Here is a 25,392-nt window from a genome sequence, read left to right on the forward strand (position 1 = left end):
TATGCATGCTGGGATTTGTAATGCTCCACTACAGCGGCTGTTGGCGCGTTATTTTGAACTAAAGATGGAGTTGATACGCGCTTTGGAGTTGTTAAAATTAAACAGTGTCTCTGCAGGTATAGTGGCATCTTTGTAAACACCATATGATAGTACCAACCGATCAATTGTGTATAAGAGTTTTTGTGTGTATTGGTTTACTAAACCTCGGTAAACGCTCAACTGTAACCGATGCTGTCAGGGGTTGTTTTGGTTTTGGGCAGTCTTCTGTAATACAGCAGGATTTAGGATTTTTTATGCGAAGTGGTTTATTCTGCAATCCCACTGTTTGTACGGCTATATATGATGTTTAACTTGCCTATTCATCTGAACTGTTAACGTTATAGTGATTCGGGGTTTCTGTTTCACTATACACACACATAACGTTAACTATGTACATTTATATTTAATTATACATTTTAATATGTGTAACTATATAAAGTAGTCACTTGATCACTATGTGCATCTTAAAAACTTAATGAAATGTCTGCATCATGTAATGTATGGGTAGTGTAATGTTACATGTGTTGTTGACGTGTTTCAGCCTGGGTGGATACAGTGTGGGATTTCGAGTTCACCCACACAGACCCTCTTGACTCCGCTATTGAGGAGGAAATTAAGGAAACCCCTGATGTCTTCAAGAAGGTGTACATGCAACTGCTGCCCTTCTCCAATGAGGATGATGACAACAACACAGAAGTATAACATTACAAATTGCTGTGATTTTTAATTGTAACATTTATTGTTCAGTATTTGTGTAAATCCCTTCTGGTTTTCCCCTCAGAGTGTGTGGGTGGTGTTCGGTGAGAACGGTGTCTCTGCAAAAACTCTGGTGGCTGTCCTGTCTTACTTCATCCTTAGTGCTAAAACCAAAAGTCCCAGTCTTGAACAGAGACTTTGTGGTCTCCAGGCAGCATCTCTGTACTTGTTACTGCTGAAAATACCAGGTCAGATTGCAACCCCTGCACCTAAATTTCATTTGAGTATGTATGTATATATATATATATATATATATATATATATATATATATATATATATATATATATATATAATCCTTAAAAAATCATTAAATAAAGTTAGATTTAAGAACGGTGTTATCAAATGTTATTTTTGGGTTTATTTGCTGGAGCTTTTATCATGGTATATGGTATTATAACAATATTGACCTAAGCTACAGGTATAAAAACAACAAAAATATCTACTGTATTGTTTTATTGTATATTTATGTTCAGAGTAAATAAATGTTTCAGCCAAATTTAATTGCTAAAGCTTTATAAAGTACAATCCACTTGTTATGTCGTGAAGTATAGGGGACGTATGAAATACTGTTTCCGGGTCCAAGCCATTACTTATTTGAATTGAGAAAATATTAATTTATGACCACTTTTTAGTCATACCACACATGAAAGTGAATTTTATATAAAACCATGATGTACACATCAGTCTCCGGACCTGCTGCATCTCAGACACCAATCTTTTAACAATTTATAATAAAAAAAAATAAATCACTTTCTGGCCATGGTCAGAAAGTGATTAAAAATTAAAAATTAAAATTCATTAATTTTCTTTCCGGCATAGTCCCTTCATTAATCTAGGGTCGCCACAGTGGAACGAACCTCCAACTTATCCAGCATATGTTTTACGTAGCGGATTCTTTTCCATCTGCTAAAATATAAAAATAATAAATATTATTAAAATTATATTAAAATAATTCAATTAAAAATATTTGTATGTATTGTGATCATGATATTCGAAAGTTTTAAATAATTTTGTAAATGTTTATTGTTACTATTTGTTGAGTCTCCCTATACAGTTTGATATGGTGCTTTGACCCGGAAGCTGCTTCGTGTGACGTCACACTTAACAAGCGGATGGATAACACTTTGCAAAGTGTCATTTGTAAATGTTAGTTAATGGATTAAAATCAGTTATTAAGTTACTATTAGTAAAGGAATACAACTGAATTTATTTACTGATTTTATTAACTAAGTTTGATAAAACAGTTATGACCTGCATTCAGATTATGACTGCAAGTTTTAACTTTTTATTAGTAGTTTTCATTGTGAGTTAGTTAAATTAACTCCTGTTAGCTATTTAAGCCTTATTGCAGTGTTAACGTACGATAGCCCAACAAATAGTCACAGAATTTTCAATCATTATTTCAGCATGTAGTAGGCCAAATTAACATGTGAACATTTTAATGTGTGAATTATTAAGCTAGACAGTTAACTCTTCAAGCATTGAGGGCTGTTATACTATATTTTTAAAAAGCACTCTAAATGTTTAAATAATAAACAATTGTTAATGGTATTTCGAAGTGTCCACAATATCAATATTGTGCATATTTATTGAATATTGTGATACATAAAATAAGTTTTACACCCATCCTGTCCTCATAAGTTTATTTTTATGAATACTTTTTTGTTAATCTTTAGGGAGTGTTGCGAATAAAGTCTACCATCAAATCCTGTTTGATACGTGTCTGAACATGCCCCTAAAATGCTGGCCTCAAGAGTCTGGCAAGAAACGCAAGAAAGATTCCCTGAAAAGCTCTCAAGGTGACCAAAAAACTGGGAAACGATCCAAACCCCCAAAGAAAGTGTCAGAGGAGGTACAGTGTTTTTATTTAGTTTGTTTGATTATGCTATGTGTTAGTATGTTAGTCTTCTAACCTCTATGTAAATGTGACTGTGGTGTCTTTGTATATTTTGATGTTTTGTTTTCCAACAGATGGAGATTGATGACGATGAAGAGGATGAAGATGAGGGGATGTACTTTTCTGCACAGGATTTGCTGAAACTAAGAGAGGGCATTGTGTTGCTTGTTCGCACACTACTGAGACTCCTAGAGAGATTTTCACTTCGCGACAAACCTCAGAGTGCCGACGGCTGTGTTCAGGTCATTAAATTTTGCTTTTACATACTGGCTTTTCTTATAGTAGTTTTGTGGACCTGCATGAATCTTGTTCAGTCCAGTTTTAGGCACAGCTATTGATTTGATTTTGTTTTTTTAAAGGGTGTGTTTAAGTTTTGTATATTTAGATCAGTGAAAAAACACCTTTCTCATTACTTTGTTCGTGTGGGTCATTTGATGGAAATGAAAATGCTAAAAATATCAGTTTGCTTCCATGCAAACTCTGGCATGGTTAAACTGAAATGTGAATTCAAAACAGACCAAAGATCTTGATAAGCTAACCTGAATAATAGACGTGATGTCACAGAATGTGGCCCTAAAAATGACATACATAACTTTTTTTTGTTGTCATTCTAATTATTTAGTTGCCAGTTGGAGTTCAATACAGCTTATACATTTTATAGGGCAATACATGTTATACATGTGTAATTGTGGCAGATCTTATGCTTACACTCATAACGCTGTCTTTATGGAAAGAACCTTTCTAGACATTAAAAGTCAAGGGATTTTTATATTTTTTGTCCTAGTTTTGGAATATCAGGGGTTTTTTCTTTGTCACTTTAAATTGTAGTTTCTATTTATCAAAATGTAATTTTTCTATACCGCTTAAAATCTGTTTTCTAAACCCTATATTATTGACTCCTGAAATGACAGTCACTGAAGTCAAATGCAGTTTGCAGACTGTACCTGTTAGCTAAGCCTAACATGCCAGAATAATACACATTTCAAAAGCTTTGTTTTCAAAATAACTCTTCAAAACTAGGGGCTCTATTTCCATGTGCAAAGTCCAAAGCGCAGGGCGCAAACGCATTTGGGGCATGTCAGAATCCACTTTTGCTATTTTAAGGACGGAAAAATCAACTTTGCTCCGTGGCGCATGATCTAACAGGGTTGAGCTTATTCTCTTAATGAGTTATAGGTGCGTTTTGAGAATAAACCAATCAGAGTCTCATCTCCCATTTCCTTTAAGAGCGAGTTGTCCTGCACCATAGCTTATTTGCTATTTACATGGCGGACTTTGAAAGTGGAAAAACTGAACACTTCACTAGAGAGAAAACAGTTAAACAGACCATCTACAGCGTAAGAATGAGAGATGAGCCTCCTCATTGTTTACTTTCACTTTCACTCCCGTGGATAAGGAAATGTGTTGTAAGCACATATCCATTAGCCTTTGCATAATTAATTTAGTTTGTTAAGCGCAAAGATTTGTTTCAAAACTATTTCTAAATTCAGTTCTAATTTCCAGCAAACGAATAAATGAACAATAATAACGAAGTGTGGTCAAAAAAGTGAGTTATATCCTAATACACATGCTGTGCCCTATATGGTCTAAAACCTGACAGGTGGGATAATCTAAGCTTGTTTTAATAAAACAAATATAAATATGCATATAATGAATAATACTGCTAATAATGATAGCATTATTTAAATCAAATTGTTATGAACTCTAACCCAAGATGAAGAAGGCATGAAAGTATGGTTTTTATATTTATGTAGGCTAGAAAATAATAATTTTTGTAATATTTTAATCCTTTCATTCTTTTTCATTTGTAAAGATATTTGCGTATTTCTGTACATCCTGTGTGTATTAAGCAATGTGTAAGCGAGGTGCACAACTAACGCAGGTTTGATCTGGTCCAGCAATGCACCTCAACACACCTCCTTTTAGATCAGAAAGCCTATGGGCGCACATATCAGCGCAAATGTTTTTCCTATTTAAACAGCGTGGCGCAAAACGACTCTTTCGCCGAGCTGAAACTAGAAAACAACAATTGCGTCACGCCTTGCGTGCCTTATTCATTGTAATTATCCATTGTTGTTCTCATAATGTTAAATTATGTTCAAGCCATTTTCGAAAACCATGTTAAAATGATTAATATTTCAACATAGGGTTTTAATGTTATATTATTCATATATAAGTTACCTGTTTTTATGTTCATTAGATGTCATGGTAATTCACCTTTTAGCCTGTGAAAGTCAGTAAATTTGACATTTGGTTTAAAGTGGGAACCCTGTAAACAGTTAACCCAAAAAAAATTTTCTTACCCTCAAGACAAGAGGTTCCAAACTTTTTCTTCTTCTGTTGAACACCAAAGAAGATATTTTGAAGAAAAGAAAAGTTAGAAACATGTAGCTTTTGACTTCCATAGTAGAAAAACAAATACTATGGAGGTAAATGGTTACAAGTTTCCAGAATTTTTTCAAGATAACGTTTTTTGTGTTTTTAACAGTAAAAAGAAGCTCATAACAGAACATAAAGAATGTTCATAACAAGTGAAGGATGAGTAACTGATGACCAAATTAAAAGGTTTGTGTGAACTATCCCATTAAAGAGTTATCGGGTGATTAAAATACCATGGCGTGTACAACAATCATGTTCATCCTGGATGTTCTGAAATATTCTTTGCAAATTTGTCACTTTTGTTGTTTTGTATTTTTAGGTTTGATCTTAAAAATCACAGTGTGAAAGCGAAAGAACCAGGACTTAATTTTTTGTTTGGTCCAGACTAAAAGAAAGGAAATTTGAAATACAAGTGTGAAACACCCAAAGTGCCAGTTTTACACCTTTAGTTATTTTCAAAGTATTACAACATTCCATAACAGGTTCTTCATGTATATTAGTCTTAGCAAAAAAAAACTGAGATGATGTAAATATCTGTTCAGATTTATTGTTTGTTGTTATTATTATTATTGATGACAGTTTACTGTTTTGATTTTTCAGCTTTTTACTGAACTTACCAACTTTGAACCAGTCACTGGGGATTTGTCATTCTCTCAGGAAAGGTAAATAAAAAATTACAAAATGCAATTGAGCTGTTTTTTAATATTTACTTAAAAGCTGTTATTAATATTTTGAATCACCTTTTTGTTCATTAATCTTATTTAAATGTTATATACTTTTTACTATAATAGTTATTTATCTAATTCAAAGATATATATATTTTTAAATGAACTTTCAGTTTTCCCAAGAGTCTCTTGAGTAAATTTTTCTATTTTTATATAAAGAATTGTTGAGTGTTTTTTTTTTTTTTTTTTCCTCAAAGGAATGTCGACCAATTACAGAGTGTGCCTGAGCTTTCCTATCATGGATTAGGGTTACTTTGCTCTACTGTTCACGGTGAAGGCGATGAGGTGGGTGAAGTTACTTCAAAAAGATCACTATGTTTTGGTTGCAAGTATCTTACATTGCTTGATATTGTGTGTGTTGCGTTTTTCAGTGCCGTCGTAGAGTGTTTCGCAAGCTACTGTATGTGATTCTAATGATGAAAACACAAGAGAGGTCCAGGCCAAGTCTTCTTGTTCCATCTCAGGCTGTCTGTGGTGCCAGAGACCAGGCCATCCTTTTTATTAGGTTAGTAACTGCTTAAGAATTTTTTTAAAATGACATGCAATTAATTTAGTCCCCCTTATTTTGTCAGACAGAATTAATTTTACCTCTCTGAATTACTTGTGTCCTTTGTAGTCATATTGTTGATGAGCAGAGAGACGCCACATTGCCACTTTTACGAATTCTTGTGCAACACATCTGTCATCAGGTATATTTACTTTAATAGAATATTTGACTTTAAATTAAATGCTTTGTTTTTGTTGTATTACTTCTGTCATTATTGATTCAACACTCTTGTCATTTAAAATTTATAGAATTGACACAAATCAGTTTTTGTATGATAAAACAATTTATTTAAATAAGAACTTTTTTTATGTGTTTATATTCTTTGATTTATAAAACAGCAACAGCCCGTATGTCATCATTGACCATTGACCAATCACTACATGCAATCACTTCAGTGTCAAATAATATAGCAAGTAAGGATGAATAATATCAGTTAGTGGATATTTTCTCACATATTTTGTGACCAAATATTATTATATCAAATACTAGAGTGCAGATTCTTCTCATTTCTCCTTTAGTGCTGAATAAAAATACTAATATAAAATGACAACACATTTCAATTTTGGGTGAAGTACACCAAGTCTAATATAAAAAATAACCATTTTATCTATTTTGTGTGTGTTTTAGATGGTGGAGAAATCGGAATATCGAGCCAGTGGATCTCAAGCTGTTGGAAAGCTGATGGCTAAGATGCCATGTCAGGACTACGCAGCCACTATTAAGTGGCTCTATAACTACTCTCGAAACAATAAGGTGAATACCGTGACCTTCACTTCCTGCTTTACCCTCTTAATCCCATCAAAGTTTACCGTGTCCCCAGATTGTTTCATGTTTGTCTCTTATGTGTTCCTAATAATATAATCTTCCCTCTTTTCAGGTGGCATTCAGAATGTTTGCGCTGGATGTTTGCATGGTCCTGCTGGAGCAGACTGAGAGAAATGTGGATGACACTGTGGACCCTGAGCTGGCTGTGTTCCTCTCACATAGGTTCCTGGTGCACAACATTGTTTACAATCATCGTAATGACGTCTCCCCCACAGTCAGAGGTCATGCGTTGCACTGCCTGGCACAGTGTCTGGAGCTAGGTTCCCAGAACGCCACAAAATGCGTCCATGAGCTCTTTTCCAACAGTATGTATTTGACTGAAGCACAGTGACCATACACATGTGCTAAGTGTAAAATATTTGTACAAGTTTTAGGGCTGCACAATATATCATTTCAGCATCGATATTGCAATGTAATCATTCGCAATAGTCCCATTGCCGGATTTGCAATGTATAGTCTGTATTGTAATTTGTGGCTCCTTTATGAGGATTTTAAATGCCTTCAGGCATAAAAAAATCGTAATTTGTAACTTTAATAACAATGATTTTTTTATTATTATTTGATTTTTTTAAATTCAATTACTGTAGCTGAATACTGTTAGATTTGGAAAATGAAAATGAATTATTTATATCTTTTTCTTTATTGTACTTATCTATGCTTTAAATTTGTTTATTAGAGTCTATGCAGATGCACCTTCAAAATCATCCCAATCAATCTATAATTATAAATTGTATATTATATGCATGTATATTGCATTGTAACAAAATATTGCTATGTTAGAATTTTCCAATGTCGTGCAGCCCTAGTAAGTGTGAGAAAACATATTTCAATTTTCCCATGCAGCATGTTTGAATACTGATAAAGATTATTCTTTTCTCACCAGGTGCTCAGACTATGATGGATTCGGACCGTTCTGAGCGTAAGAGAGTGTATTTTTGTGTTTAAAATGAAATTATGTAGGGGTATTTTTTTAGGCATGGGACGATAACTGTTTTTAAAGTATATGCAGGACTTTTTTTTTTTCAGCAGAAAAGATAGCCAGAGATGCTGTTTGAAATTGTAGAAATCTGTGCTTTTGAAACTAATTAAAACAGCATAAGATAATAATTCATTTGAATTATTTAGCCTGACATGTTTACTGCTCCAAAATATTATAAATGTTTCCCAAAATAAAATATATATTGTGAAAATAGTGTGTATAAAGAGGATTTTTTTTTTTTTACTCAGACATTTAAACAGAATATATTTTAGAGCAGTAATCACAATAACGTTAAACCGTGATTTTATTATTATTTTTTTTTCCCCAAGGTTATCATACCATCAAAATATATACCGACCCATGCCTCGTATTTTTAGCCTAGTCAGGGATGGTTTAGATTGTGTTCTACTTTACAGAAACTCTAAAGAGAAGAGAGACTGGTCAGAAAACAGCACTGACTTTCAGAACCATCGAGCTCACAAAACACAAGAGCATGACCACAACCCACAGAAGCGTCATGAATACTTCATTACAGAGTACGTTCAACTTAAAAAGGGCCTTGTTGATAAAACGTAAAGATTTTCGTTACTGACTGTCTTTTTTTCCCATTATTTAATTTAATTTTAGATGATGAAAGTATGACTCTGTTTAAAAAGCATGTCAGTGATCCAAAAACCAATGCTAGAAAAAGTGCACTGGAGGTAGGAAATATTCTAAACTTGGTGGCATTTCCTTTTTTGCAGTTTAACATTTAAAAGCATAATCATTGATTTATTCATCCAAAATGTAGATTTTTATATGCATACATGTGTTTGATTTGTTTTAGACTGTCATGAGTCTGCTAAAGCATGGAGTGATCGCATGCAGTATGGAGAATCTGAGTATGCTGTCAGATCGCTGCAGAGATCCTGCTGTCTCAGTGAAGAAGAAAGCCTTGCAGTGCCTTATGGAACTTCTCACTGTGAGCAAATCCTCCAATTTCATGTTACAATGTTATTACTGCTAGGGCTGCACAATACTAGGAAATATGAATATAATATGAGTGTTATATGAAAATTATATAAATGCAAATATAAATAAAAAATGTTTTCTTTTTTTAAAAATCAATTATTTATTAAATGATTATACTAAACAGGTAATATATTGCTTTCTCATCTATTTAAATCTAGTTCAGGCTTAAAAAGAAAAAAAAAACAATGACGGTGCAAAAATTCACTTTAAAACACTATGACCAAAAACTTATATACTGCAGATATTCTGATTCTTACTAGTTGTTGTTGTCCTTTTCCTTACTTGTCTCTACTCCAGTCATAGTATTTTTGCCAGCTTTTTGCTCTGATCTACCCTGTTCAATTTGGTCTGGTCTAGTCAATAGAACAAGAACACCTAGCGGGAAGGCAGGTTTAAAATAGTTAGGCCCAATCTGATTGGTCAAATGTGCATAAACAAAAGTATAAAATAAAATCCATTTATTTTATCGCATTTTTCTGCAATATGGATATTGCATGTACTATTACTACAATTGCAACTGCACTTCTGATTGTTTGATTGAAACTTGATTGATACTTGCAATTGTTTTACGGTGCTTTGTCACTTTAATCTTAACACCTTTTACCTAATTATTTATTATTCTCTGTTTTAGCAAAGTAAGTAGAGTCTGCCCTAAATATAAGCGTTTCAAATTATTTAAACTTGGTCAGAAGATTCCTTTGTGGTATGTTCTTGCTCAGAATCAATTAAAGTTCTTAAAGTTTAATTAGTTAAATTTGATAATACTAAACAAAAATTAAAAAGGCAAATATACTCAAGCATCCATGTAAAATAATCAGTGTTTCAGTTAAAAGTGTAGTCCGCTATTGGCTTCTTAGCATTTTGGGGTATTGATTTTCTTTGTTTTTTTTTATTATTTTTTATATTAAACATTTTTTTATTAATTACATAATTTATTTATTTATACAGGGACAATTCACAACATGGCATGTTGTGCCAGAGTTGGCTATAAAGCTAATTTACATCTGTAGTCCCTGGGCAGGAAATTGTGACAAGTTTAACAATATAAAAAAAAAAAAAAATACACTTACAGTAAAATACATACAATATATCAAAGTCAATAAAATGAAATCAAATCAGTGGTTGCATATTTGATTTTCTTTAAGCCAAACTTTAAAAATGTTAAAAGTGGTACTTTAAAAGATGGTCTGTTAACATTCTTTGTTAAAAAGAACGTTAAAAGATGGTCACTGTATCTGGTATGGAAACATCCTTCTCAAACTTTTATACGCTTGTTGTCGTCATCTTCACTGATATAAGTTGGAATTTCCCCAAAATGCCCATGGTTCTTTCTGGATTTTAGTAAACTTAAGTAAGATGGCTGATGTTGTTTATGTAATACGCAGCAGTCCAGCATTAAATTCTCCTTTTCATGGGCAGCCATATAGCTAACAATTAATGTAGTGTATTTCCCATAATATCTCCCATATAATTAATCTCTTCCCAGATAACATAGGCAGAGCAATACAGAATCTGCGGACATTGCTTACTATTTTTACACAGAAGTTTGTAAAAAAAAAAAAAAAAAAGGATTCATGTAGAACGATTTTTAGTATTGTAACTAAACATAAAACATGAAACAAAAAATAATAACTTTTTAACTTTTATTTAAGGTTTACAATGCAAATGCAATTAGATCAACTTGTTGGTAAATAAAATAAGTCTCTTATATAAACTATTATCTTCTAAAAGACAGAAAATTGCTTTACAAACTGTATTGTAAATAAATCATATAAACATTTGAATATAATTCATTCATTCATTTTTTTCCCGGCTTTAGTCCCTTTATTCATCAGGTGTCGCCAAAGCAGAATTATCCACCAACTTATCCAGCATATGTTTTACACAGCGGATGCCCTTGCAATCCATTTGAATAATGGATTGCCCTTGCAATCCCAAACTAACTTAGCCAGGACTCGGGCCAGCAACCTTCTTGCTGTGTCAGGCGACAGTGCTAACCATTTTACTGAAGGGAACATAAATACTGAACAAATATATATTTACATGAGTAAATAAATAATCAAATAAAACATCTGTGGATATCTTTTTTGTGCACTGATTTCATGTGGGCCTAAACCTCAGGAATTCCTTATAAACCAAAAAAACATATTGACAGTTTTCCATATTCCAAACAGGTGTAAAACTAATCAAATAAATAGAGGCAGGAGAATTGCAATTTCTTGATATTATAACACCATAACAATCATTCTTCCATATATAGTGCAGCTACTACTATTTAGCTGCATCCAGCAGACAGATTCATTTCTATCTCTTTGTTATGACCCACCAATTTAACTCTTATCAGCATTTAGATGTTTACAACCAAAACCAAATCTAACATCCTGTAACCAGCATTCTTTCAATCACGGTGTCCAGGCTCTTCCTGACAATAAAGATGTGCAGGAGGCCTGGCTGAGAGGAGTGCTACCGGCTGTCATGGACTCTGAGAGCTCTGTGCAGGAGAAAGCTCTGGAGTGTATGGATCACGCCATCATCGCTCACATTAAGAGTCACAAGAAAAATCTGAATATCGACGTCTCTCAAAAGCTAGCCTGGGATTTACTGGGACTCATGTGTGAAAAGTGTCAAGATCTTAGGTCAGTTACTCATATATGCTAACCCTCTGCACATCCTTTTTGCCAGTATTTCACTCGGTCTCACTTTCTCCACTTCTCTTTCATCTGTAGCCGGTATTTCAGTAAGGCGTTCAGCGTGTGGGCACCACAGAAAAAGTTCACTCCGGCCTTTGTGAATAATTTGCTATCTCACACAGAAGGAGAGAGGGCTTCTGCTGCCTGGCTACTGTTAGCTAAAGTTGCCAGCTGCTCTCCTAAACTGAACTACAGCACTGTGCTGGATACCTGGGAGAACACAATAAGGTCAGAAAGAATACATGTATAAACAAATGAGTTGTTAAATTCAGTTCACTATTGTAATAGCAACCTAACTGTCAAACATACATTTGTAATTCCCTATTGTTAATGTTATCAGACAACACTTTTTTTTTTATCTGGAGAGTCTTTCAAAGGAATTATTTTTAAATGTGAATGAAAAGTAAATCTTAAACTGTTTTAGATTTATTTATGTCTTATTAATTGTTTTTGATGCCTTTTTATTGTTATAAACTTTATTATAGAAAAGTGTTATTTATAAAAATGTAAATTTTATAAATCTTTGCCATGAAAGAGCCAAAGAAGCTGATATGGCAATGAATGGCAATAACAAAACTCTGTCTCTTAAATTCAGCTCTTTTGAAACTTTGCTGACCATTATGAAGAATAAGTTGTATGCCTGTGCATATTTTATATTTTGACCAATAGACAGTGCATGTTTGATGCTTGTTTTGCATTCGGTTTTGTTCCAAAATTGAAATTTGATGATTTTTAGGATTATGTTTTTGTTTAATTTAGGGCACCGGTTGTTTCGGTAACGATGACCTGCCATATTTTGAGCGTTATGGGTGACATTGCCTTTAATATTAATGATGACACCAAGAGCAGAATAGTAGGTAAGTAAAAAAAAACTTATTTGTTATTTATAATTGAAAAGCCTCATTTTAATCCGTGTTTAATTAAGTTCTTTGTCTCAATCATACATTTTTTCTTTTTTTTTTTTAAAAGTAATTATCTTAATAGGTAATGGACTATAAGGTATCGTGAAAAGATCTTATTGATAGTGTGTGTAATAAGACAAAGCTGAGAATTTATTGTCTTTGTTATTTAGATTGTTTGAAGCATCAAAGCAGATGCTTGCATGCTTCTTTATGTCTGTAAAGTTATATCATCATTATCATACTATGTTATTTAGTCAAAATATAGTGCAAACAGCAGTACTGTGAAATATTATTACAATTAAAAATGACTGGTTTATATTTTCAAATATTTTCAGATGTAATTTATTCCTGTGATTGCAGGGCTTAATTTTCATCAGCATTTTCATCACTAGATCTTTCAAATAGTATTTCAAAATGCTGATTTGGTGCTCAAAAAGTTTTCTAATAAATTTGAATCAAATATATTTTATTTTAAACTGTTCAATGGTTGTTTACTATAGTCACTTTAATTACACTCTCAACACTAACCTGTTAGCGATTGAATTTTAATTGAATACATTGCAAACATGTACATGTTGTCTGTGTAGATGATCTGATGGGCTGGTTGAAGACGTTCAGCCTGCCTTTGGAGGTGATTAGCTCCTGTGTGGATGCTCTGGTCAGATTTGGAAGATCAGATGACACTCAGGAAACACTGGTAAGATTTCTTACAACATTTTTATTAGGTGATAGCAAGAAAGATGGTAACATTTCATATTCTTTATTAATACTGTAACATTTTCTTTGTGTGTGTGTTTCAGAGGTTCATGGATCGTTTCTGTGGAGAGCTGGTCTCTGTATGTGAGAGTTATCTGTCTAGTGTCCTTCTGCAGGAGAAGGGAACTGAGAACATTAATGAAGACCTGCTGGTATTACAGCTATATACACTTTTAATGAACCTTTATCATCATTGTCAGGGCACATGGTAGTAAAAACAACCAAATGGCGTTTGCAGCGTTCTAAGATGCTCAAAAACAATCTATACAAATAGAATTTAAATAGTAAGACAATACATAAACAGTAGTGCAGCAACAGTATAGTGTTATTAGGAGAGATACATGAGGCAGTGCATTGCAATAGCAACCGTGCTGCATTTGGATGTGGATGATAAATGCAGTCTAATCTATCATATATTCTATGATTAGAATAACCATAAGCTATAGAGTAACATGCAGTGTTGTAATAATACTACTGAAGGGGTAAATCAAACTTTATGTTGGCCTATTTACAAAGTTGTTGACGTTTTTGCAACAAAAAAATCTTAAGTTAGTATTAGATAATCATAGTTTTAGTTTTTGCTGCCCTCTCTGACTTACTAAATTTTTTTTAAAAAGGAAGTAAATGCAGTGAATTTTGATGATGTAACTTTTCAGTATTGATATATAATTTAAGACTAGCACTTTCTTCTAGCAGGGTTCCTACGGCATTTGTGAATTTGAAAAAAAAACATTTCAAGGCCCTGGAACATTTTGGAAAATAAACAAACATAGTTACAGGTCCTCGAAGGTCATTCTGTATTCTATAAATATAAGAACTTTTCTGAAAAGAAAAGTTCCGTATTATTCCCTCTTTTTCTCTAATGTGATATTTCGCCAACACTTAGTTATGCACATTTACGCATTGTTTATTGTTTCCCCACATGATGTGCTTTGTGTTGTACTTGGCCATGACTGTCACCTGGCTAATACTCTTGTGTAATGAAAATGTAAATGTTGTTTCATTTTGACAAATGATGTTTTTAGACTGGTTAGGGAGTTTTATGGGTAACACTTTATTGTAAGTCACAATTCATGCTATTAACAAACCAATAACTAAGATTGTTATCTTAGTAAACTGATAATTAGCTGTTTATTAATAGTTAGTAAGGTAGTAGTTTGTTTTACGTTTTGGGTAGAATTAGGAATGTAAAGTAAGATCATACATTATAGCTACTAATATACAGTTAATATTTTTATATATATATTATATATATAGTAAAAAAATAAATAAAAATAAAATATATATATATATATATATATATATATATATATATATATATATATATATATATATATATATATATATATATATATATATATATATATATATATATATATATACATATATATATACATATACATATAGGTATTAAGCATATTGAGGCAAATATTTGATTACAAGACACTTTTAGATACAATTAATGCTCAGAATGCTCCATCTAGTTTCTAAACTTTAGATTGCATGCATTAAGCTCAATTGCTGTCAAAGATGTGTTAGAGATCTAATAAATGTTTGAATATTGCCCTTTTATCAATTTATCTTATCTGTGTCAGGCCAAACATCTTTATACACTTGGTGTCGCTTCTCTCCATTCCCCTTCAAAAGTGGGGAAAAGAATTTTCCTTCTGGTTCAGTCTATTCTAACACCCTTAGAGCATCCAGGTATGTCAATTCAACTTTATACAGCTTCTGTAGCTGTGCTTGTTAAGATAAAATGTTTTCTGTCTTATGGACTTTTTATCTTTTCTTCCAGTTCCTGTTGAAGGAGATGGCTTGCCCGCTAGTCAGCCTCTATCTCAGTTCAAACCCACTTCCATGCCGTCAGTGGTTCGGGCACATGCTGTCATCACATTAGGTGTGAACTTTTAAAACATTTTTTATTTTTTTAGAAGACACACATAACTCTTTTACATGACAGCGGATGTTTCGAGTTTGACCTCACACTTTTTGTCTCTCATAGGAAAACTGTGTCTGCAGCATGAGGATCTGATGATGAAGTATCTCCCTGTGTTTGCCCGGGAGCTGGAAGTGGGCACAGAGCTGGCCGTGCGCAGTAATGTGGTGGTGGTGATGTGTGATCTTTGTGTTCGCTACACCAATACAGTGACTCGGTACATCCCAAACATCTCAGCCTGTCTGAGAGACGAAGAGCCCATCGTCCGAGAGCAGACTCTTATTATGCTCACCAACTTACTGCAGGTAAGTTACCCTACCTTTCCCTACCATACCTACATGCATACACTTTTTTTTTGTTGTTTTACACGTACTCTACTATACCATATGTACATAGACCCTTTTGTTGTTGTTATGCTTCTATTGTTATTGTTAGGCTATTTTCAGCTCTAATTTACTTTCACTCTCATAAAGTGACTTTATCTGTTAGCTAAGCTAAAAATATGAGGATAACGTAAGGCCTTGTTTACGCTTATAGGATTTAGTTTTAAAATGCATAAGTTTTGCTATGGTTATGCCTTCCGTCCACACTACCCCGGAGTTTTCGAGCCCTGAAAACGGAGCGTTTTGAAAATACTGAAGAAGCCATTTTGGTTTTAAAACACTGCTGCTCAGTGTCAGTGTGGATGGGGGGAAAACAGAGGCATCTGAAAATGGAGGCGTGGCTGCAAACATTCACCTATCTGATTGGACCTTTCCCTCAATATTAAGTGCACAAAGTTCAGTTCTGCATCCTTTCCTTGTTCAAACTTTGCATATGGAAAACAAACTCCCGAGCAACAGTGTAGTTTAAAACTTCCTTTTTTTATTATATTATTTTAATATTACATTATTAATGTATATGGACAACATCAGCCTGTTTTAAGGTCATTAGATGTCATAGAACTTAAGCTTTTTAGTCAGTGAATTTGGTAATTGGCTAAAATACTGGGAACCCTGTTGTTTAAATGACTTTCTTTGTGATTTTGTTTCTTGAACAGGAGGAGTATGTGAAGTGGAAAGGTCCATTGTTTTTCCGCTTTGCTGTTGTTCTTGTGGACCCAGATCCTGCAATTGCAGAGTAAGAAATATGGGCTTACAAAGAAGCTTATTATAGTGTGGTTTATTTTGCCGTTTAATCTGGTGTTTTAATGTGATCACATTTGTTTTGATTGTTTAGCCTCTGCGAGTACTGCCTGGTGGACCTCCTGCTTAAGAAGAGTCCTCTCATGTTTTCCCAACATTTCATTGAGTGCATTTTTCACTTCAACTCCTATGAGAAGCACAAGAAATATAATAAATTCAATCAAACTGAAAGGTATACATCAATTGAATGTCAATACTTTTGATTTTTCCACTGGTATGCAATGAGTTCTGAAAACGTGTTTTCTGTCAGAGAGAAAAGCAGGTTTTCTCTGAAAGGACCGCAGAATCAAGGCAGACGTTTCCGGATTTACAGGTTCCTGTTGAAAAACTTCACTGATGAGCAACGCTTCAATATCACAAGCAAAATCTGCCATGACGTCCTTGGTGAGATTTGTTGATATTGCTCAAATTTAAAGCACATTTCAATAGAACTGTGCAATTAATCCATACTGAATTTTAGATTTTGGCCTCTATCGATGGAAAAAACATAAGGATAAAAAAGCTTATTGCATCATATGCATATTGCACCCCCTTTCCAGCAGTCTGGACATGGAAATCAGTGAAATCGTGACTTTGCTGCATGAGAAGTGCTTTACTTATTGAAGTGTGTTCAATTCATTCAGGTTTTTAAATGCACTAAAGAGAGCTGTTCTGTGCATGTGCTTGGCCTCAGAGATTAGCAGAACACATACATGTAAGGTCATAGTGAAAGAGAGAAAAAAAAAATATATATATATAAATATATACAGTTGAAGTCAGAATTATTAGCCCCCCTGTTTATTTTTTCCCATATATATATATATATATATATATATATATATATATATATATATATATATATATATATATATATATATATATATATATATATATATATATACACACACACACACATACATATATATATATATATATATATATACATACATGCATACATACATACATACATACATACGTACATACATTTTTCTCTAAAAGTACATCGTATCAAAAGATAATACTTGGGTTTTTATTTTAATTAGGTTCTAATAAGCCCAAATAGCAAAGAGAAATAAAAAATGCATGTAAAAAACAACTTGGGCTTTAAGAGGTTAAGAAAAACTGCTTGAAAAAATATGAGACCACCTTGATTTGCATGACTTTTAGCGCATTGCTTTCTAGCAGATGGTATTTGCTAGATTATAGTACTATCAATATTTGAAATGTATCAAAATATAATTTTTGTGTTATTAATAAATATTGATATTGCATGCTATTGTAAAAATATTGGTTTTGTTCAGTACACATTTTGCTCTTAGGACAACCATGATGTCTATTATGCTATATCCATATATTCAGATCAGATCAGATCACTGTTTTGTTACAAAGATGTGACCCATATAGATGTATTTCTCCTCCAGCAAGCTTTGTGGACTCTGAGCTGCCTCTGGACTCTGAAGGCTCTGAGTTGCTTGCAGACACATTTGACATCCTGTCCCTGAAGGAGATGAAACTGACAGCCATGAGCGGTTCAGCAGCTGGAGAAGAGCCTCAGGAGGATGAGATGGCTATGGCTAAAGCTGTCTTACAGGTGGCTCAGAAAAAGCTTGTATCACAGGTGAGAGAGAGAGAGAGAGAGATAGAGAGAGAGAGAGAGAGAGAGAGAGAGAGCGTTCTGAAGGTGGATTATAGAACTGGACAAAAATCTATTGTCAGACCTTTGTTTAACTTGCTTGCTGTTTTATCTACAGGTCCAAAAGAGGAACTTTGTTGAGAATGTTATTCCTATCATCATCAGTCTGAAGAACATGCTGGAAGAGCAACACTCACCTGTCCTGAAACACCTTATGGCTTACTTGCAGGTGAGAAGTCATGATTGAATATAAAGGATGTGATTTCATACACATTAGACCAATGTCTTTGGCCATCGTATCTTTTTTTATCTGTGAACTGTCTGGTTACTTTTTGTAGTAACAGAACTAATAATGTCTATAAACAAATGTCAAAAGTTCTGTAACAATCAGTAGTTCATGAATTGGTGATTATTGAAGTTTGAACAACTCTGTTGCACTGTTTAATTAAATGGTTTTGTCAAACTTGTAAAAAAAAATGGTAGTCTTATGCAGTGTTTCCCAACCCTGTTCCTGGAGGCACACTAACAGTACATATTTTCAGTGTTTCTCTTATCTGACCCATTAACTTCAGGTTTTGGAGCCTCTTCTAATGTTCTGATGAGTTGATTCAGGTGTGTTTGATTAGGGAGAGGTTGAAAATGTGGACTGTTCGTGTGCGTTCAGGAACAGGGTTGGGAAACTTGCTGTATTTTCTGAGCTCAATGGGGCGACTTCTTCTGTAATTTGCATAAATCCAAAGTTTTTTTTTTTTTGTTTAAAGAGGTGGGGGGTGTCTCCATCATCATCAAAGTAGACGACCTGCTTTTCAGGGATGCAATTGTAGCCCTACCTAGGCTACTGAGTATATAACATAATGATATTGTGTGGTTCTAAAATGTGTGTGTTTGAGGAAGCCTCTGACCATATGTAAGCTTATGAAATTGCTTTGAATGAGTATGCGGCTGTATTTTTACATAGGATGCACTTTTGTTATTATCTCTGCAAGTCATCTGTCCTTATGTCTTCCTTAGTTCAGTGCTACAGCCTTGCACCTCAAATTTAATACCTGAAAGTGTCAAGTTTAGATAATACTACAAATTTATAAAAATATATTTTATAATTAATTAAAACTAGGCTATTAAATACAGTGACTAATCTGAAGGAAAGGGAAACTCTTACTAACGATGTATGATTCTTTTTTTTCAGGGTGGAAAGTTAAAGTGTATTAGGCTACTTAATTCAACTGGACTTAATATTTTTACAGTTTGGATTGACTAGTAGTTTATTTATCACGAGTTAGTGGATCTGAGTTGGTGGATCTGTCCTGACACAAAGTATAAACCTATTAAACATTATTTAGATGACTATTAAACTGCTAAACATATAAACGGATAAAACAAAAAATGAAACTTAAATTGTGTGGTCAATAACAAATATTTATTTAAAGAATATTATTTATTTACTTATTAAAACTTATTAAAAATTATACTCATTGAATTATTATTATTTATTATCTGAAAACACACACATCTATCTATATATATATATATATATATATATATATATATATATATATATATATATATATATATATTAGAACAGGTCTTATATATTATATTGACGATGGAGACACCATCAGCATTGCTGCTGATTTATTTTATCTTTGATACTTCTGGACTGTGTGCGTGCGCGCGTGTGCATATAAAGATTTTCTCGTCATGTCTTCCTTTTTTGTCCTCGGCTCATCACATGTCTGTTCTTTAATGGTTAACAGAGTAACAAAAATAACATTATGTAATTTTTTTTTAGGATTTTTAAAGAACACACCACTTTGTTGTTGGAAATAGGCTCCTTTTACAAGTGCCTAGAAGTAAATAGTTGAGTTTTAACATTATTAAAACCAATCAGCTGATTTGGGTCTGATGGTGGTGCTTTTAGCTTAGCTTAGCATAAATCATTGAATCAGTTTAGACCATTAGCATCTTACTCAAAATGCTAATGTTCTAATCGTATTCGATGATTTATGCTAAGTTAAGCTAAAAGTTTTCCAGCCAGACTTGTAGATTGGCTAAATGGATTCCAAAATAGTTAAACTAAAATGTTTAACTGTAGTTTCTGACAACGAGTTAAAAATATTTGTTTAGCAAAGAAGCAACTAAAATGTGTGATTTATTTATTTATTTATTTATTTGAAGCTATACATTACATTATTTCTAAAGTTCGAAATTGTGATTGCTACCTATATATTTTTTTTTTTGTCAACAATGCAATTTTCACAATATGTTACTGATTCGGGTGCAACTCCAAATAACATTATTTAAAACGTTTATTGTTTAAATAATTTATTGAAAATACAATAGTTTTTTTTTTTATTTTTTTTTTTTTTGACCCTTTTTGTAACCAAAGTTTTTCATTTCAGATGCCAAACAGTCCTTGTTGCCTCTAAATAAAATGTCATTTACATAGACATAAGGCTGTCGTTTGTGTACTGTGTGTTGCAGGTGACCATGCAGGACTATCGTTCAGAAGTGAAGGAGCTGTTTGCTGCTGATGAGCAGTTGGCTGCTGAGGTGGAGTATAACCTGAAGCAGTTTGAAAAGCAAAAACAACAACAAGAGCAACTGCAGAGGGAGAACCATCTTGGAGAACTGGCCAACTTCACAATGTCACCCAGACAAAATGTGAGTGAAACGCAGGAACCGTGTAAAGTCTGACATCACGTCTTTGCTGCTGATTTTTAACTTGTTCTTTCTTCTGTATTTTTTTTCTTATATCTTTATTTTTAGGAAAATACTGTGGCTTCTCCTGCCCAGGCAGCAAATGGTGGTAGGCAGACACCGAAGGGAGGTTTTGCCACCCCTCTAAATCCTCATGTTAATAAAGGACCTGGACAAACCCCTAAATCTGCTGACGCTCTGAGGTAGGACTGAACAAAATGAACACTTTTCCTGTTTAGACTGAATATTTAAGTCACATTTACAATGATGCTTTTTTTCAGGCGCCGTACTTATGCAGGAATTGTTACTCCAGTCAGGAGTCATTTATCCCCGACAGTGTTTTCAACAGGTAAACTAAATAATAGCCTTTTATGTTATCAGCAGTTTTTTTTCTGGTGTGATTTATGTAACTTGTGTAATATGTTATACAACTGAGAATGAATTTAGATCGGTTTTATTCTAATCAATGTATTATTCCTTCATTTCATAATCAATAAAAAGGTATTTAAAAAATTGACATTGCCACTGGACCTGTAAGAAAGTGTACTGTCTGATGCCATATCATTTTAGGGGATAGTACACCCAAAAATTAAAATTTTCTCAGTAGTTACTCACGCTCAAGTAATTTTAAACTTTTATGCATTTCTTTCTTCTGTTGGACACAAAGCAAGATATTCTAAAGCAGCCATTGACAGGTGCAAAACATGCTATGGAAGTCAATGGTTCTTGTTTTTTTCCTAACATTGCTCATAATGTCTTACTTTGTGTTCAACAAAAGAAAAAAAACTGAAATCGGTTTGAAAAAAAGTGGAGGATGAGCAAATGATGACAGAATTTTGAATGTATTCAGAGTAGATTACATGAAATGTTTTCCAGTACTTAGCCTGTTCATGCAGACATTATCTCTGATGGAACCTGTGTGAAGGTGCAGTTCAATCCCAGCCAATTCAAACAAACTTCCAGATCATGCCAAGTTAGATAATTTAAAAGAAAAATCCGATTTATGCACTAGGCTTTTTTTTTCTCGCAATTTCAGTTTCAATTTGAGCATGACATTTAAAATAAAAAATACATGTCATTTCTTTGTAAACAAATAATGACAGGTACTTTTTAATTTAGGTTGAATTCTTAATTTGATATCAAAGGAATAAATGATACTCTGATTTATTCTCTATAATTTTTGTATCTTTTAGCTTCTCAATGTTAGCATTCAGCTGATGTACAAAACAAAGCACTAATGACAATCATGAACAGCAATGGACTATTACTAGTATTAACAACAATACATTTATACATTCTTTGTGTCTGTTTATTCAAAGTGGTCTCATGCGGAAAGCAAGAACCCTAAAAACTAAAGAAACTGTAACTTAGGGCTGCACAATTATTAAATGATTTATACAGTTGGCGTGAAACAGAAGGTGCTGAGAGTTTTAATTCAGCTTGTTGATGTAGCTGAAACAGAATATTGAGTAGGGGGTTGGACTTTCTTTTTAAGCATCATTCCCTCATAGCAAACTAACAGTTTTAGGGGTGTGGCTAAGGTTATCAATCTTCAACAAAAGGACGGCCACTCCAAAGCCAGACTCTGGTCAGACTCTAAATTGAAGATTACCTAAACGGATTAACTTGCACAGATTAATTATTCGCTTTAAGAATAACAATGTGAGCTAGCAAAATAAACATGAATTTTGATTTCACTCGGACTTTAACAATAATAGGTCAAAAATACAATTATGATTTCAAATTTTAGGCTGTCTGAAGATTTTTGAGGTTCTTCTTGCCATCCAAACAAATGGAAATGTGCATGAGAAAACATTGTCAGCAATATATCGAATACATTTGCTTTTTGTTCAGTTCAATAAAGAATATTATCATTATCATAGTTGGAAGGAGTTTTAAATATCACTCTATATCCTCTAACAGGACGAGGAAAGCAGGCTGGCAGAGCCATTAGTACTCCACAAGGTAAGTTGTTTTAGTTTTCACTGCACTGCATTTCTCTTATCTATATATTTAAATGCGCTGGATAGATGAGTTTATTCACTGTATGTGCCTTTATTCCCTGTATTGAGAAATTCTCAATTTAAAAATGTTAAATGTGCAATAACAATGACCGATAATGCACATTTTATCAGTATTTCAGAGAGCACATGTGAATATTATCAGTATTGAATTTCAAATTTCAATGAGTTTCTTTGAACATGACTGTTTAAAACAAGCCAAACTCTAACACATTTTTAATGTAAATAATATTAATTGTTATTATTAATTGTTAATGTTAGATACTGTAAGAACTTTCATGGCTCTACATATGCTGTGGTATATATTACAAAGCTGCTTAATTTAAAATTAATGGTGCTTTAAAAAGTCCTTCAAAGTATTTGAATCTGGTGTCCATGAAAGAGTGAGAAACCTGTTTTCACAAAGCCCTTTATCTGATGTGAATGCCATGTGTGTGTGTGTATACATGTGAGGACTTTGTTATCCTGACATATTTAGTGAGATATCAAAATGAAAGAATTAAACCAATTATTAAAGGCTTTTAAGTCGGCCAGTACATGTTGTTATTAGTATCACATCTCACGATTTGCATTTGTTTCTGTGAGGGTTGGGTTTAGGGGTAGAGTTAGGTCATAGACATCATCATTAGTCTTATATTAAAAACAACGGAAGTGGGCATATACGTGCGTGTGTGTCTGTGTGAGATTTATCGCACTCCATTGCTTTACAACTTAAGGTGTGCAGTTATTTTTTGTCTTCTTAAAAACATGTGCGCTTGTAAAAAAAAACTCTCAGGGTGGTGATTTCATTTGAGGAACGTAAAAAAGGCTATTTTATTGAACTTTTTATTTCTCTGATTCTTTAAAGCGAGCATCAATGAAGTGACTTTTGGAGAGCAAGTCAGCGCCATCTGCAATGATTCTAGAAGAGGTATGTTTATGCAAATTTTTAATCACATTTCATCTGTCAGATTCAGGGTCCAAAATCTCATTCACGGTACTGTAACCTGTGGTTTTCACGTGTATTGATGATTCAGATTTGATAGCAAGTACAGTAATCAAACCTGATATGTCCTTACTATTCAAATGTCTTTGGTCACATGTTATATTTTAATTTAATAACTAATTTTTGTCTATAAGTTAAAAAAACTGTTTATTGGTTTCTAGCTTTATCATCATATAAACTGTCTCACTATTTAACAAAATGTTAAAATCTTTGTATATTTTCAGTCAGCAAAGGTGATGAAGAAGAGAATGTTCTGCATCTTATGTCTCCAGAGCAAAAGTATGTATATACACTTTAATATACATACAGAACTAAGCTGAATGTACCGAGTTTTGTTTATACAAACAACAAAACAGATCAGATGAAGCAAGGCAGTGCATTGGTTAATGTTTCATACGTTTTCTCTCTTTTAGAAAACCGGTGCCTAGGCAGTGGAATGTTGAATCCCCTCTGGTACAAAAACAGAGAGCCAAGAAACGCCTGTAAAACATGTTTTTTTCTTTTTGTGCACATTAATTATGCATTTCTATTCACTGTTATGTCTATTTCACAGTCCTCTTGATAACTCTCCTTTTTACTGTTTCATCAGCTTGCTTTATTTGTAAAACTATTACTATTAAATGCTTTTGATACTTGTATTGTGTATTTCTTGCCTCATTTAATAGCAAGTTCCTGTACATATCTGAAAGAAATTGTTATTATTTAGGGTATATGAATTACACACTGACACAATATTCTGTTTCTCAGAATGACATCTTTGTAAAACACTAAACAATTTTCATATATATATATATATATATATATATATATATATATATATATATATATATAATATATATATATATATATATATATATATATATATATATATATATATATAAATGTTTTATAAAGCAAGTGACTGAAATATTGGTGAATATGTAAGGGACAAGTATTGCAGTAGTAAACATGGCCTAGTCAGCAGGTTTTGTCTGTATACACATTTATCTGAAATAATCTTAAAATGAATTTGTCATGTTTGTTTAATTACTATCCAGTTGTATATACCTTCATATTAAAGGAATTCCGTTTTCATGCAAAAATGAAAATTACCCCATAATTTACCACTTGCCATCCTCTGTGTATGTGACTATTTATTCAGATGAACACAGTCAGAGCGGCTTCTAAATTTTAATCTAGCTCTTTCATGCTGTATAATGGTTCATGAATGGTTAAATTAATAAAATGGAAGCTTAGTAACTGAAACATGTCCCTCAGAAAACCTTAAGATATTTAAATGAAACTTGTGTTAAAACATTCATTTTCTTTTCAGCCCCTTTATTAATCCACGGTTGCCACAGTGGAATGAACCACTAACTTATCCAGCACATGTTTTACGCAGCGGATGCCCTTCCAGCCGCAACCCATCTCTGGTAAACATCCATACACACTCATACACTATGGATAATTT

General features: G+C 33.1%; 1 protein-coding gene across 1 annotated transcript; it reads left to right on the plus strand.

Annotated features, from left to right (window-relative positions):
• The first annotated feature begins 34 nt into the window (after positions 1-34).
• LOC130230877 (condensin-2 complex subunit D3-like) lies at positions 35-24,580 on the plus strand. Its single transcript, XM_056460183.1, has 35 exons — positions 35-116; positions 581-735; positions 821-983; positions 2,473-2,648; positions 2,768-2,935; positions 5,673-5,734; positions 5,995-6,082; positions 6,169-6,302; positions 6,414-6,486; positions 6,972-7,097; positions 7,222-7,474; positions 8,053-8,088; positions 8,565-8,684; positions 8,776-8,849; positions 8,975-9,109; positions 11,575-11,795; positions 11,886-12,077; positions 12,609-12,706; positions 13,339-13,448; positions 13,552-13,659; positions 15,103-15,211; positions 15,303-15,404; positions 15,510-15,748; positions 16,483-16,562; positions 16,662-16,799; positions 16,878-17,011; positions 18,028-18,224; positions 18,358-18,468; positions 20,721-20,900; positions 21,006-21,139; positions 21,218-21,285; positions 22,860-22,901; positions 23,805-23,867; positions 24,167-24,221; positions 24,356-24,580. Exons 1-35 carry the CDS (start codon positions 65-67, stop codon positions 24,426-24,428), a joined length of 4,269 nt encoding a protein of 1,422 aa, XP_056316158.1. The 5' UTR covers positions 35-64; the 3' UTR covers positions 24,429-24,580.
• The last annotated feature ends 812 nt before the right edge of the window (positions 24,581-25,392 follow it).

The sequence above is a fragment of the Danio aesculapii genome, chromosome 1, assembly GCF_903798145.1.
Source record: "Danio aesculapii chromosome 1, fDanAes4.1, whole genome shotgun sequence".
NCBI lineage: Eukaryota > Metazoa > Chordata > Actinopteri > Cypriniformes > Danionidae > Danio > Danio aesculapii.